The sequence below is a fragment of the Acromyrmex echinatior genome, chromosome 9, assembly GCF_024713525.1.
Source record: "Acromyrmex echinatior isolate Ae372 chromosome 9, ASM2471352v2, whole genome shotgun sequence".
NCBI lineage: Eukaryota > Metazoa > Arthropoda > Insecta > Hymenoptera > Formicidae > Acromyrmex > Acromyrmex echinatior.
In genome coordinates this window covers 3795040-3809958 of record NC_141860.1, presented here as the reverse complement: position 1 = coordinate 3809958, position 14919 = coordinate 3795040, and the positions used below count along the sequence as shown (strand labels likewise).

Genomic DNA, 14919 nt, shown 5'->3' with positions numbered 1-14919 from the left:
GGTATCTTTATTATCTGCCTTTTTGCATTTTGCAAATCATCTTTTAATTTACATTGTGATTATTTGTAATCGATATATAATATACAAAACATTCTTAAACAAGCTTGAGCAGCTATGGGTCTTGCTTCGCAACAGATAAAGACTTTGTGACATAGCTACAGTTCGTTGAATCCTGTTTACGATGTTATTCGTTACATATTCTAACACCATCATCAATTGATTTATATTAATCATGACAAAAATGCACAGCCCAATTACAAAAATCTTTGGAATAATAAGCTACGCTAGCTTTATATTACGTTCTCTTATAAAATAATCAATCAATATTTGCAGTTAAAAAATTCAAATTTACAATTTTGCGTTTGCTAAAAATGGAATAATGCATTTCGCCTACGGAACTAGCGATGACAGCTGTTTTTTTTTTTGCATATTGGCACTGAGATGATAAATCCTTGATAGACGACATTCTCATTAAATGTAAGCATCGTTAAGATATTTTAAGCGATTTTCAATGAATCACAGATATTCCTTACGTATCTGCAATTTAAGTTGTTTACAATGTTTACATGATTAAGAGGAACATGCTGATTGATCGATAATGAAACTTATGCTATCAAGAAGAGAAATAGACGTCGACAATATTCGTAAATTCGAAAACAAGAAAGTTTTTTCAAATTTCTAAATGGCAAAAACTTTACTCCAAATTGTTCTATTTATTTATATACGAAATATATAATATTATTCGATTATGCTAGAAATATATTAAACGCCAATATTAACAGCGTACGATTGAAAATTGTGCGTTTTTTTATTCAGGAAGATAATACTAACGCGACTGACCCGTACGAAAAGATTCCGAATTTACTTGATTGCATCTATAATACGATCGATTAACATGAGATCTCAAAATTCCATATAACGTTCTTCGTAAACTACGTTGCTTTTTGCAGATATCATTGTCGCGATGCTTTCATATATTAATATGTTATTATCGAACGTCTTTTCGACTAAGAAATATCCGAGAAAAACGGATTAATAGATAATGTAAGATTACATATTTCGCAATGGTTACACATTCGATTCATTTTGGTCACGATATACAAATATTCGTAATTATCATGACGAACACATCTCATATATAATAATATATAAGAATAATAACATATATAGCGACAACGAAAAAAGTGTATATGCGGAGTCCTGCACATTTAAAAAATGATGACACTTAAAAAGATACATGTTTCGTTATATAAACCGTTCATATTCTTAAAATAATACAAATTTAACTTCGATACTCAATTCGTTATACAATATTTTTCTTAAAATCAGCTGACCGCGTACGATCATATAAACGTGTATACCATAGCATGAAAGTCAAAGAACTTAAAAAACACGATGTAGTTTTCCAAATAGAATATATCGACATACATATATATATATGGTGTGTGTGTGTGTGTGTGTATGCACATATATATATATATATATATAATATAGTAGGAAAGACCGGGGCTAAAGCTGCATTTGAATTTTGAGTGGCAAAAATATATCTCATGAGTTCCCAATTTATATTGTAGATGACATCTCGTGTGTCTTCTTTACCAACGAACTTTGGTTAGTTTAAGTACCGCGTTATATGTTTAGATAGTCAAACGTGTTTTCAATAGTCAAAAGTAATTTTTGAGATTTTATTTTTCTCACATCATTTTTTTGTGTATATGAATAAAATGAAGTTGCAAAAACTGAAACTTTTTATTGCCATCTAGTCTTATAATCACCACCTTGTAATTTTATAATCACTCTATAAAACGCTAATAATCTTTTGACTAAAATTGTTTATTTTATTATTGAAAATTGCAAAAATTTGAAAAAAAGATACCCGCTTAGTCTCGATTTTCCCTGTACAATATATATATATTTTATATATATACACACACATATTATATATATACATATATATATATATATATATATATATATATATAGAGAGAGAGAGAGAGAGAGAGAGAGAGAGAGCACTCATAATATAAATTTCGGAATTTGACCGATCAGGTAAATAAAATCTTAAAACACTTGTTTTTGTACAATAAAGTAAATTTTGTTGTATAATAAGTAAATTTTTTTATATAATAAATAAATTTTCTATTTGTATAATATAGTTAAGTAAATTTCCTATTTGAGTACTTATATCTATTTAAAAATTATAGGAAGTTGTTGAAAATCAATGCGATATATAACTTTCGTTAAATGAAAACAACTTTAACATTATTTGGATTGTGCTACGGCTTATCATGTAATCGTTGTAATTCATAAGAAAATTGATATTTGATGCAGAATATAAACGGTATTACAGTGTGGAAATTGCGCAAACGATTGGATAATCATGGTTGTTATGTATGTGATAGCTAGTTTGCGGCCACAAACAAGCATTTATAATTCTACATTCTATAACATGCATTCATTTTGTAGAATATTAAAAAACGAGGCACTTGCCAATAAGTATACTGAATGTTAGAAATCATTCTTGGAAGATAAATACAAGCCCAATTACATAATGCTTGTTTTGCCAAGAACTAGGTTTCCTTGGTCAATTATTATTAATCGCTGCTGATAAGTTATTATATAAGCTATGCTAAACTGAACACAATCGCTATTTGGAAAATAGTGTAAATGATATTATAATCTTTTAATGTTGAATGTGACATTTCACCCATGTTATATGTAATATACATAGAGAATAGAGACGTATTTCAATTAAAAGTGCAATAGATTATTTAAAAAATGCCCAAGGACTAAAGTTTAATATCGACAAGATCATTTTCGCAATATCGCAATCATAACTAATAGGTGAAAACGTATGTATGTACATTGCAGCACAATGTGAATATAATGTGCTTGAGGCTTAATGTCGATTAAAATATCATTTTTCTTATTATCTGGATTATGAATAATTATTTCGATTTACAATGACGAATCAATTAACAATTGTAATTAAATTTCACTTTATACTTCAGAGGAAATATACATTCGGAAAATTATTCGAAAGAATGTTAAAACTTCTCTCTTTTAAATATTTAGAATTAAAGCATTTTTTTCCTATCATTACATGTACCTTTATCTGTTTTAATCACTTTAGATAATCACATGAAAACAAATGGAAGCATAAAACAAACAAGTGGGAATGTACAAGCGTATCTTATACATATCAAAATATATCTAGTGGAATTTAGTACAAACCTTTAAGTATAAACGTCAACAATGTTTCCACAATTTATACAAAAATGCATTCTAATCATATTTACAATCCGTAACTCTACGAAAATGATATACATATCGAAAATTTCTTTTTTTTCTCTCACTACCTTCGCGTCCGTAAAGAGTATATACCGTATACTTTAAGAATTTATCGTATGCAATTTTTTTTAAATTACATCTAATTAATAATGATATTTATGTAATTCTTCAGCGATGTATATAACTCTTCTGACTATACTTATTTTACCACACGCATTTTTTTCCTTTTGCTTCAAAATACATATTTTTAAACTAAAAACATACGTAGCACAGTAGCACATAGAAAGCGTTTTCTAAGTGCTTTGTAGGCGCTATTGTACTACGTGAAGTTCGTTTTATGCAAGAATCACCAAATCATCCAGATATCTCAAATATAGATGATATGACAATAAAGATTACTCGATGTCTTTATTAATCATAAATGCTGAAGAATTGTTTAAATTCTCGCGAGATTTATCCAATAATAAATAAACAAATTAAAATATAAGAAGAATGTAGACGAGTACAAATTCGAATATTATCTACTTTTTCTGAATCGGAGAGATTAAAATATAAATTAGGATACTATGATACTACTATATACCAATAAGATTATATAACAATAAGAAAACATTATTCGGACACTAAGTCTTTGGTTCCCGCGTGGAGACTTATTTACTAATATTCTCTTTGGTGGAAAAATTTTTACGAAAAAATAGATTGATATAAGATCATAAAAACTTAGAAATTCTTAATTTTTCGTAAATATTTATAGTGGGATGCAGAGTGGTATTGTTAGTTTGAAGAATAAAAAACCCTCCGTTCTCACAGATCTTGTCTCGACCTATGTTTCGTAAAAATTTTTCCCTTCACGGCTTATAAAGAAGTAAGCATACATTTGCTCATTTTTTTATAAGATAAGCCCGTTACAACCTAATAATGATCATTCGATGTATTCTTACCGAACAGGAAGGGATTGTTGAATTTCGCGACTTGTCGCATGAAATACTTCACTCATGGTGCTTCGTGTTTTTTCCATTAATTCTTCTACGTCGTCCGTGCTGAGTCCCTCAGTTGAAATGGGTGGTAATGTCGTCACGACGATGCGTCCTTTAATTAAGTGAATTTTAAACTTCTTCTGATAATCTCATGCAAATTTTTCGATGAAGAAATTATTTTCACAGATTGCTTCTTCTAGAAGACAATTTTATTATTCAATAAGTTGCTAAATTCTAATTTTTTACAATATTATGTATCATTCAATCCTTATGTCAATATCCAAGAATTTCTTGGCAAAGAAACAAATTTTAATTTTAAAACTTGTTCTTTTAAAATGTGTTCTTTTTAATTGGTATTATCTAGGAGTCTTTTTTAAGATAAGCGTCCTTATAAAGATAAGGTTAAATTTTTAACGATTCAAGGTATGGATATTTCTAACATATGACAAATTTCAATGACTTCGGTTCGATTTCGTATTGATGATTCGCAATGATGATAATACTCTATTTATTCAACATCATACAATTATACATCATAAGTCACTAAAGGTTATCAACATACGATTATTCAAAAAGATATTTCTAAAACCGAAAACATACAAAATGCCAAATTATCAATTTATAGAAAAAAAAAGTAGGAAAAAGTCCAACGTCTAAATAAGCTAAAATAAATCTTGAAAAGCATGCGAAATTCATGGACACTCTTGATGTAAAGATCAAAATGCAAATAAAATCTCGAAAACTTTAAGCATAAAATTAAGTTGTTGTCAATCTATCTCCTTGAGATTTAATTCTTCAAAAGATTTAACTTTTCTTTTTATTTTTAATATTTTTCAACTTTCTATTTTTTGTAGTCTCACAATTTACTTACCGGAATCAAATCTCTTCTCTTTCGCGGATAAGAAATAATAAGAAGAGAATACGACTGGTAGTATGGGTAACTGCGATCTGATTGCGACATGGAAGGCACCCTTCTTGAATGGGTGTATCTCACCAGTGTTACGTCTAGTTCCCTCGGGGAATATCCACAGTTTAATCTGTGAAGCGATGAAAAGTATAAAGATAGTAGAAAGCAAATGATATAAATCAACACGAACATTCCAGGCGCGATTACCTTCTTATCCTTGATTTCCTTCGTGGCGGTATTGAGGGCGGATCGCGCTTTCTCGGAATTCATTCTATCGATGAAAATTAGACCACACAACCATGCGGCCAGACCGACCGGCCATGCATAGAAAATTTCTTTTTTGGCAACGGCAGTGCATTTGTCCATCACCGGCCAAAGATCAAACATTCCCAATATGTCTAATGAGCTCTGGTGATTTGCCACAATTATACAAGCTCTATTCTTCTCCAAGTGCTCCCTTCCTCGTAGCTCCCATCGTAGTCCTAGTAGAGTACTAATGCTTTGACACGACCACGATGCTATTCTACAAGAAGAAAAAATATTTTCCCAAAAATAGTACCAATAATACAATTATTGATAAAGCAATCATTTTGGATAATTTGAGATACAGGCAAGAAAGTACGGATAAAAGAATCTGCTAAAAAATATAATTAATAGACTTTCTTATATGCAATTGTTAAAAATTATATATCTAAAAATAAAAAGTGTCTAATTTGTTTTTCAAATACTTCGATTTTTTTTCTCACGAATATTACAAGTTAAGATAAATATTTATTTTTTGTAATGTATAATATGATTTTGTGCATTATTAAAAATTTATGTAAAAAAATTTAATACGTAAATTTATGTAAAAAATCTTAATCGTAAATTGCGCAAATTAAACTCCATCTTTTCTATAAATAATTCTTTGGTGTTGATATTGATGTTGAAATTATAGTTGAAAATGTTTTCAATTACTTTGTCGGAATAGATCCCTGCTATTATACGTCATTAATATGCGGAGTAAGGTCTTGGTGTACGAAGAAATTAGCCAATCGTAGTCAATTATTTTTCTTACATTAAGCTATGATTAATTGATTAATTCCTTACTTTTACTTCTTACTCCGTGTATTATAGACGACGCATTATAAATGCATTAGTTGTTTATTAGTCAAAAGTTATACAACACTATAACTACATTTATTATCAAGGTTATAATGTCAATTCTTATTTAATGTATTCTTTTACGTCAAATGATGAAGATAGAATAACAAATAGCGCTGATAGTTTTTTGCGAACGCATTAAATATAGCAAAAAAATATTATAATTATAACAAATATGGTTTATAAATCAAAACTTAATAAAAAGAAAAGCATAAAATCACAGCAATATATTTTTTTTAATACAAAATATTGTATTAAAAAAATATTGTATTAATAAATTAAATGTATAAATAATTATGTAAATAATTCGATTAAAATTGAAAAAGGCTGCAAAGATTAAATCAATAAAGGTGTGTAAAGCTAATGAGAGCTGATAGTTGTACGTGTACAATAAAAAAAATATATATGTCAATCATCAATTACAGACGTTTCGACTAGGTCCTCTTCAGTGTAACAATAAAATTATGGGAATCAAATTGATACGTTATAAAAACAATAGGCGAATGCTGTCAGTGAATCATCATTAGGCTGTTGTCCAAAATTAAGAACTTCATTATGTTCTTAATTTTGCAACAGCCTTCTGTTGTAGTTAGCCAAACAAGAATTCAGTCATTTAAATTATATTCAACATAACGATGATCCGTTATAACGCGATGATTATGATTATTTTGTAATGTATCAAGTGGACTCCAATAATTTTATTACACTGAAGAGGATCTAATCTTATGATCGAAACGTCTGTAATTGATAATTGACATATATATTATTTTTTCTTACACAACGACGTGTGTCGACTCTCATTGGCTTTATACTCCTTTATTTATATAAAAATATTCGATTTTTTCCTTTCTTTCTTCATAATTTTATTTTCTTACTTATATCTTATAATCATAAATATATTTCTGAAAAAATTTACAGCATTTTAATGAAAAATTTTAATCATTCGTAGTTTATAATTATGAATAATTGTGTATGTTAATAATTGTGTATGTTAATGGCTAAGCATTAAAAATGAAGAAAAAAAACAGTTCTTTGGATCTCAACGTACTCCGTAAAAAATAATTAATTCTATCGGTATTTTTTATTTCTGCGAAGCATACAACTTTTATCTTTATTAAGTGTACAATTAAAATGATAAATAAGTGTTAACACATAAAAGAATTAGATACAATTACAAAGCGTTGAGAAAAATAAAAATTCTTCAATATTTTGGATTAGATAATAATCTTTTAAGGTTCAATGCTCGTTTCCATCAATATAGATTAACTTTAATCTAGGTTCCATTTATTCCTCTTGTTTTTCTAATTTTAAAGATTAGAAAAAGACAAAGAATAAATTGAACCGAGATTAAAGTTAATCGACGTTGGTGGAAATGAAGTGGAATTGAAGATTTACTGTATCGTGTCGTTTCTCTTTCTCTCTCTTTATTAAATTAATTTCGAAGATGCAAGTCAATATAAAAGAATACTTATCGAGAAGTTGTAATCTCGAGTTGTTTAAAACGTTAGATAAACATTGTTTTTAGAACTTTGTACTATGTATTTCTTCAAAGTTCGTTGATCGCTATGTATGATTCAATTAATGAGATTTATAAAAGTGTATGAAGACTCATTCAATGACCTTTGTATATATGAAAAACAAATGCCACTTTCTTAATTTTTCTATCTTTTTAAAATTTTTGCATAGACTTGAAAATCCGTACTTCAGAACGCGCTTTTATCATGACGTTAGTGCACATATAATTACTATATACCTATATAGAATATCAGAAATACAATTTCAGAAGTACGCAATTATCGATAAAATATTATCGGCCTGTATATGAATACAAGCCGAAAAGTAAGAAATGGTTTAACGAAGGTTAAACTATTTCCTACTGTGCATGAAAAAAATTTCTGAAAAAAATAATTCCAATAAAATTAACATTAAACAAATTTTAAAAAATAGTAAAACTGTCGATGTAATTCTGTTAAAGAGCTATATTTTAAAAAATTCAAATTTCCATTGTTTAGCGTTTTAAAGAAGTAGTTCAATGATTTCAAATTTTATTCATCAAATCTTATCGAAGTATTGCAATGATTTATCGAATATGATTTATAATATATCGAAGTATTGCAATGATTTCAAAACTTACTCTTCTCTTTTTAATTATTTTGCCTCATTAATGCTATTAGCATATGTATGTATTTCAGTCACTAAAAAAATCAAAATTTATAATATAATATTGCATAAATTTCAAAAATTATCTCTCTTCTCCACCCACTAATTTAATTAATAAAGAGTGTTGTTAGTATAGGATGCTTTTCATTTAGTAATATAATCATTTTTTTAAACATTCAGCAAATACAACAAAGAAATAATACGTTATTTATGTTACTTATAATATCAATTTGTATCACTAAGGAAAGCATCTACAATATACACAAATTCTAATAGATTCAATTGGTACTCATTGTCAGAGAGAGAAGATTCAATGTTAATACTTGATAATATAAAATAGTACTTCAAATATCCGAGTACTACACATCCAAGTATTAATAGCTAGCGAAAATATTCATTGTCAACAAGCTAAATATAGCAATCGTTACTATTAGGAATCGTTACGATTTGGTCGCTGATCTTCATTCAACAATCCCTTAATAATAATTAGTCCCGTACACTTTTCTCGCAGCGGCTATCTTTATCGTGAATGCCGAGACGACGTAAGTATTGGACATTTATTATTTTATTTGTGTCGGAGAGCTGCCATTATTATGGGAAGAGACTCATTTTCTCCCATATGGCATGTCTCCGAGGGCACAAGTTTAAATTCTTCCCTCCCTTCCCCTGCACCAGCATCGCCGTCATTCGCAGCTACTATTCACGATACTCGCAGCAACAACTACAAACACCACCATCATCATCACCGCCACCCACTGACAGAACAGGCAACGAGCATCGGTCAATAAATTCTCGTGGCCGTCTCCGCCGCGATCCGCGACGGCTGTCAAAACTCTGCTGCGAGAAAAACAAAACGCTCAAGGAAAGCATCGAAGGTGGTGATTGTTGAACGGAGAGAGGAATCGAAGACGGAGACGAAACGAGAGATGATATGTGATAACATAATAATATCGATTGCGGAGCTACTAACAGGAAGTTCTTGATATTGCCAGGCCGCAACGAGAGGATGGGCATGAGCACGACTGCGATCATCATCACGACGCCGTAATAAATGAGGAACTTGAAGTAATAGCGGAAGGTGCGGCTGGTCTCGTAGAGAAACGGCAGCACGAGGATAAAGCCGACGAGGATCACCTCGAAACACGACGGAGCCATCTTCCGCGGCCGTAGGGACAACGAACGCGGGACGACACGAGACGGATTTCGAACACGCGAGCTTTCCGCCCTTTCTTTTTTCTTTTTCTCTACGTTCTTTCTCCCGCAACGATTATGCTCACGCGACTTTATCACGAGCGCAGACGGACTCGCCGCTCCCTCGCCCGAGACTCGGCGGGGCTTCCGATGACGAGGGTCTCTCGAAACTGGCGCGATGTGACACGCTGCTGCGCAAGCGAAACACTGCCGTCGTCCCGTCGTCCGACGGACCGACGACGAACACTTCCGTGCCGTTTGCAAAGAGGGAGAGAGAGACCCTCGGCGTTCTACCCCCTACTTGTCACTACTTATACTAGCAATCCCCGGTCTCGGCTTCACACGAAGACATTAATTTTAATGGTTGAGAATACGCTCGTCACGATATATTTAAAAACAATACATGAAAAATCATTTAAAAACATTTTAAAAATATTAATTGTTTCAAACATTATGTCATTGAATGCTATATATGCCTCTTTTAAACGTAATAGGTTGTATTCTAATAGCAGACAAAAAGCAACTTCGCAATTGTAAGAATTCTTTATCGGATTGAATTTTGTTGTTTATTTTCTTGCTAAATCATAATGTATCAATAATATGAAAGAATCTTATAATAATTGTAAAGAACTGCTTTTTGCACTGAACAGTCTTTATATTTAGCCTTAAATGTTTAAGTCGCACGTTTTTCTAAAGAAAAGTTGAGACAAAGATTTTCGAAGCGCCAAATGTTGATGCAGTAGTGTGTTACCCGAGCAATATAATTACATTCAAAGTAAACATTAGAAATAGTGTGTTATATAATTTGTTATATAATTGTCTTTCAAATTATTTAAATAAATGTTATATAAAAAAATGTTTAATAACACATTTGTAGTGCTTATTAAACTTTTTTTACTACTACTTAAAATAAGTATGAATATAAGTACGGAAAATAAATTTTTTTGTATGATTTGCAACAATTTATAATTCATATTAATAACGTATATAATTCATATTAATCTATTTAACATTTTTATATAATAAAAACATTTTTAAAATTTTTGTAAATTGTCTACTTAGATATTTTTTTATTCTTATACAAAAATTACTTATCAAAGTCACAGAAGAAAGTATAAGATATTGAAAGTATGTAAACAAAATCTTAAAAGATTGAAGGAAATAAAACGTAAAGGAGAATTATGTCTTTATATGCTTCAATATTCTTTCTTTCTCTCGTTAAAATGACATTTCTTATTGCTTTGCCGGAACAAAGATATAAACAGATTCATTTACTGTTTTTTCAATGTATTTTCTGAGTTAAGATCAAATTAGACGCGTCCATCCTCGACTTATTTTTTTGGAGAAAGTAAACTAAATATGTAGAAGAAGCATTCATACTAATATAATTATATCAATTTTATTTTAAATTAAAAGTTCGAAGAAGTGAGGATAGAAATAATATTTTGTGATAAAACAGGTAGTAGTTTAATAGTAGACAGTAGTTTTAATATATATTTATGTAATTAATATTAAAAAAGATGAAGGGAGTAACACAAAGGACATCACAAAATCATTTTCAATAGATATTCATAAAGCAAATAATATATTAGGTTTTTTAATGAAAGAATGTTATTTATTTCACATGAGCATTAAAAAATACATTAATGAAAGTACTTCCCATCACTTGTAAAACGCTACGAATTAATTCCAACACCTAATAATAATCTAAACTCTGTTTTTGATAATATATTGTTATATATATATTATGAAAATGTATATATATTAATGCAAATGGCATCATAATAGCAATTATTATATCAGTAAGAAGTGTAAAGTCAACTTTTTGTTTGTCTGCATTTATTTCGTATTTTATTATAACATTTTTTTTTCTTCTTTATTTTCTTCTATTAGGTGTTGGAATTAATTCGTAGCGTTTTACAAGTGATGGGAAGTACTTTCATTAATGTATTTTTTAATGCTCATGTGAAATAAATAACATTCTTTCATTAAAAAACGCTACGAATTAATTCCAACACCTAATACATAATAAATTACATCTATTAATAAATTATTTGTATTTATATAAGAAATTTAATTTATTAATCAATTCTCAATGTTTAATAAACTTTAACTAATTCTCATTTGCGTACATGAACAATATTGATCGTTCGATTGAAAAAGCGACATTCCGATCGTACTTAATAATCAGATAGACATATAAAGAATATTGATTGTTCGCCGTACAAATATTTTTCAGACGTATGTGTACGCATTCGATGGTCAATCATGGTAACAATTGCTTCCTAAGCAAATTAAATGACAGTATAAATATGTCTTAATGCAAATTAGTAATAAATTTAATCAAAATTTTGTATCAAAACCAGTGTCATCTGTGTCTTCGTTATAAAGAATAAAATTCTGTTTTATTTGCAAAATTTGTTCATAAAATGAAAGTAAATTATCACTAAAATTCACGCAAGATTTGCTGGCATAATCTAACAAATAGATGATAAATACAAATAGATAACCCGAACGAAAATATGCACAGTACAATATGATGGCAACAATAAATATTAATAATTGTAATGATTGACTGCTAAAACTATCCAATAGTTAATATTCAGTTAAATATTTTGCATTCATCCGCAGTCTACTGATTAGTAAAATTTGTTTTGCTTTTATTTTATATACCCAGCAAACGAGAATGAATTAAAATGGATTGGAATTTTTTCTATTCGAATGCGTATTTAAAATAAAAAGCGAATACTTTTTTTGGATTTAATTGGATTCAATTGGATTGAATTAGATGCAATTGGATTGAAAAACTGCATTTCCTATTCAAAATTTTGAATTAAACAGTATTCACAATGCAGATTAGAATAGAGATTAGAATAGAAAAAACTAATATTATTTTTAAATTGAAAGGCATAGAGGTATACTTCATGCAATTCCTATAAATGAATAAAAATGCATTCAGAATTGAAAAGCATTCATTTTAACATTCATGAATCAGTATTTCTGAAAATCTGAATCCATTTCAATTCATTTCAATCAATTTTCGGTAGCTAAGCAACAAGATTTATTGCATTTTTGTAATCGTTTTGTTTCATTTTTGCAAATATATAGAGTCAATTAACGGATTTTGTATTATATTTATTGTTTCTGCTAAGGAATTATTGCAAATGCTTGGCAAAATATACAGGGCGCATCACTTTTTAATTCACAATTTTAATTCATTCTCGTTTGCTGGGTATATAAAATAAAAGCAAAACAAATTTTACTAATCAGTAGACTGCGGATATGTATGCAAAATCCGAACAAATCAAACAATTTCTTTAAACAAAATGTTTTTGAATGAAAAATTAAATATTACAAAAAATCCTTTTACATGGTACTTGAGAGATCCCTGTAGAGCACAATATATTATTCGATATATCTCCCATTAGGTTGAATGACGGTCTCTATTCTCAGTCTGAAGTATTCGCACGCTATAGTGCTGTCCATACTGACGAATGCTGCCTCAATAGTGGTCCTTAATGACGTCACATTGGGATGCCGAGACTTATTTGTGACCCTTTCAACTACACTTCATACGTAGTAGTCCAAGGGATTTAAATCTGGGCTGTTGAGAGGTCAGAATTCCTTGAACCAAAATATATCGACGTTGTCTGAGAACCAATTTGGAATTAAATGACTCGTATGAGCCAGTGCACCGTCTTGCTATAAAACATATGGCCTTCCGGACGCCACAGTTTCCATCCTTGGCTTCACTACATCCATTACGTGCCCAACGGGCACGATGTCACGCCCTGGATTATCCGGAATCAGCGCTTGAGCTCTTTCAATGATTGTGGGGGTTCCAACTTCGCGGTGCGTTCTTTCGACTCTTCCTCACTGGCATACTGGAACCTTGGTTGGACTGTTCTAAAGCCGTATATTTTACCACAACATCATAAACGGCTGATCTCGGGTCGTTCTCCAAAAAATCATATTATTTCCGTTGCTGAGCGCCCAACGCGAAGGCCTTCGACGATCGCGGCTCTTCAATTATACTTCGCACTTGGTTTCAATATCGCGGTCATTTTTTTTGAGAATATGACTGTTTACTAGAAGCATTAGGCTTTCTCGGACGTCAATAACAACCTCTGGCGGAGGTAATATAGCGAAAAATTTAAATTAAAATTTGTCCAGATTTTGACGCACTCTGTACATGTTTTTCTCATCTTATTTTGGTCTTAATTGATCGAGTGTACATTCGCCGACTAAAAGATTGCAACAGATTTTTTTCTATGGTTTTTGGAATGCAGCCTACTCACCGAGCGATTGATTTTTACTTACAGATCCATAAGTATAAATTTAAAAAAAGTTACAATCTTTTAATCGGTGAATGTACACACATAAAATATTATCAACTTGCCTTTATTATTCCGTCCGCATACAATTGACATACATATACATAAACAAGACATTACCTTGTTTATGTATGTCAATTATATACGAAATAAATCTCACATTTTTTTAATCTCTAGTATAAGTTTGTTCTCCAGAGTTAAAACGCAAAGTTATTGATGCAAAACATTCAACGTAAGATTTTAGGAAATTAATGTTGATAAGCTCAAATGCATATCAACACTTTGCAGTTCTTAATCTTATCCACATTGAATTTTTTTGCATCAATGGCCTTTGCATTTTGGCTGTTCAATTTGAGCCGGAGCTCCGGCAATAAATAATTTTATTTTTGATTACTTGGATAAAGTGTTATCTGGTTGTGATGTCTACAGTCATGATTGACTGATTAGATATTTCAAAAATAAATATATGATGATGTAAGAAGAAAAGGAATTGAAAAGATAGTCATATGAAAAGACAATCTGTAATTTTATTAGAATTGTATTAATATAAATGCACAAAAAAAGTTAACAAAATGCATGTATTCAGTGTATCATAGTGCGCGTGATGTATCATTTTCTTGTTTAAGTTTAGTGAACAATAGAGATATACAATGAAACATTATATAGTACTATTTACAGAATGTAGCTTACAAGGGATCATCTCGATTTGTACAACAAAGTTAGTGAAAATGCTTAATATCAATAAAAGTTGACAATATAAGATGTAAATTAAGAATAAGAATATACATTGTAGTTATGAATATATATTATCGTTCAGCATCGATCCGCCTCGGTGAAATGCATATTCCTTCCGTTTTTCGCCAGCCTTCAGTTAGCAGCAGTCGGTCGTAAAAAAGGCAAGTAAAGGTCGTAGAGA

The 14919-nt window shown here is 30.0% G+C and overlaps 1 protein-coding gene across 1 annotated transcript; it reads right to left on the bottom strand.

Annotated features, from left to right (window-relative positions):
• Window positions 1-3337: 3337 nt before the first annotated feature.
• Agpat1 (1-Acylglycerol-3-phosphate O-acyltransferase 1) lies at window positions 3338-9933 on the bottom strand. The gene is made up of 4 exons (XM_011060735.2): window positions 9449-9933; window positions 5383-5698; window positions 5140-5305; window positions 3338-4380 (listed from the first exon to the last, which is right to left on the bottom strand). The coding sequence occupies exons 1-4, from the start codon at window positions 9631-9633 to the stop codon at window positions 4229-4231; spliced, it is 819 nt and encodes a 272-aa protein (XP_011059037.1). The 5' UTR covers window positions 9634-9933; the 3' UTR covers window positions 3338-4228.
• Between the last annotated feature and the right edge of the window lie 4986 nt (window positions 9934-14919).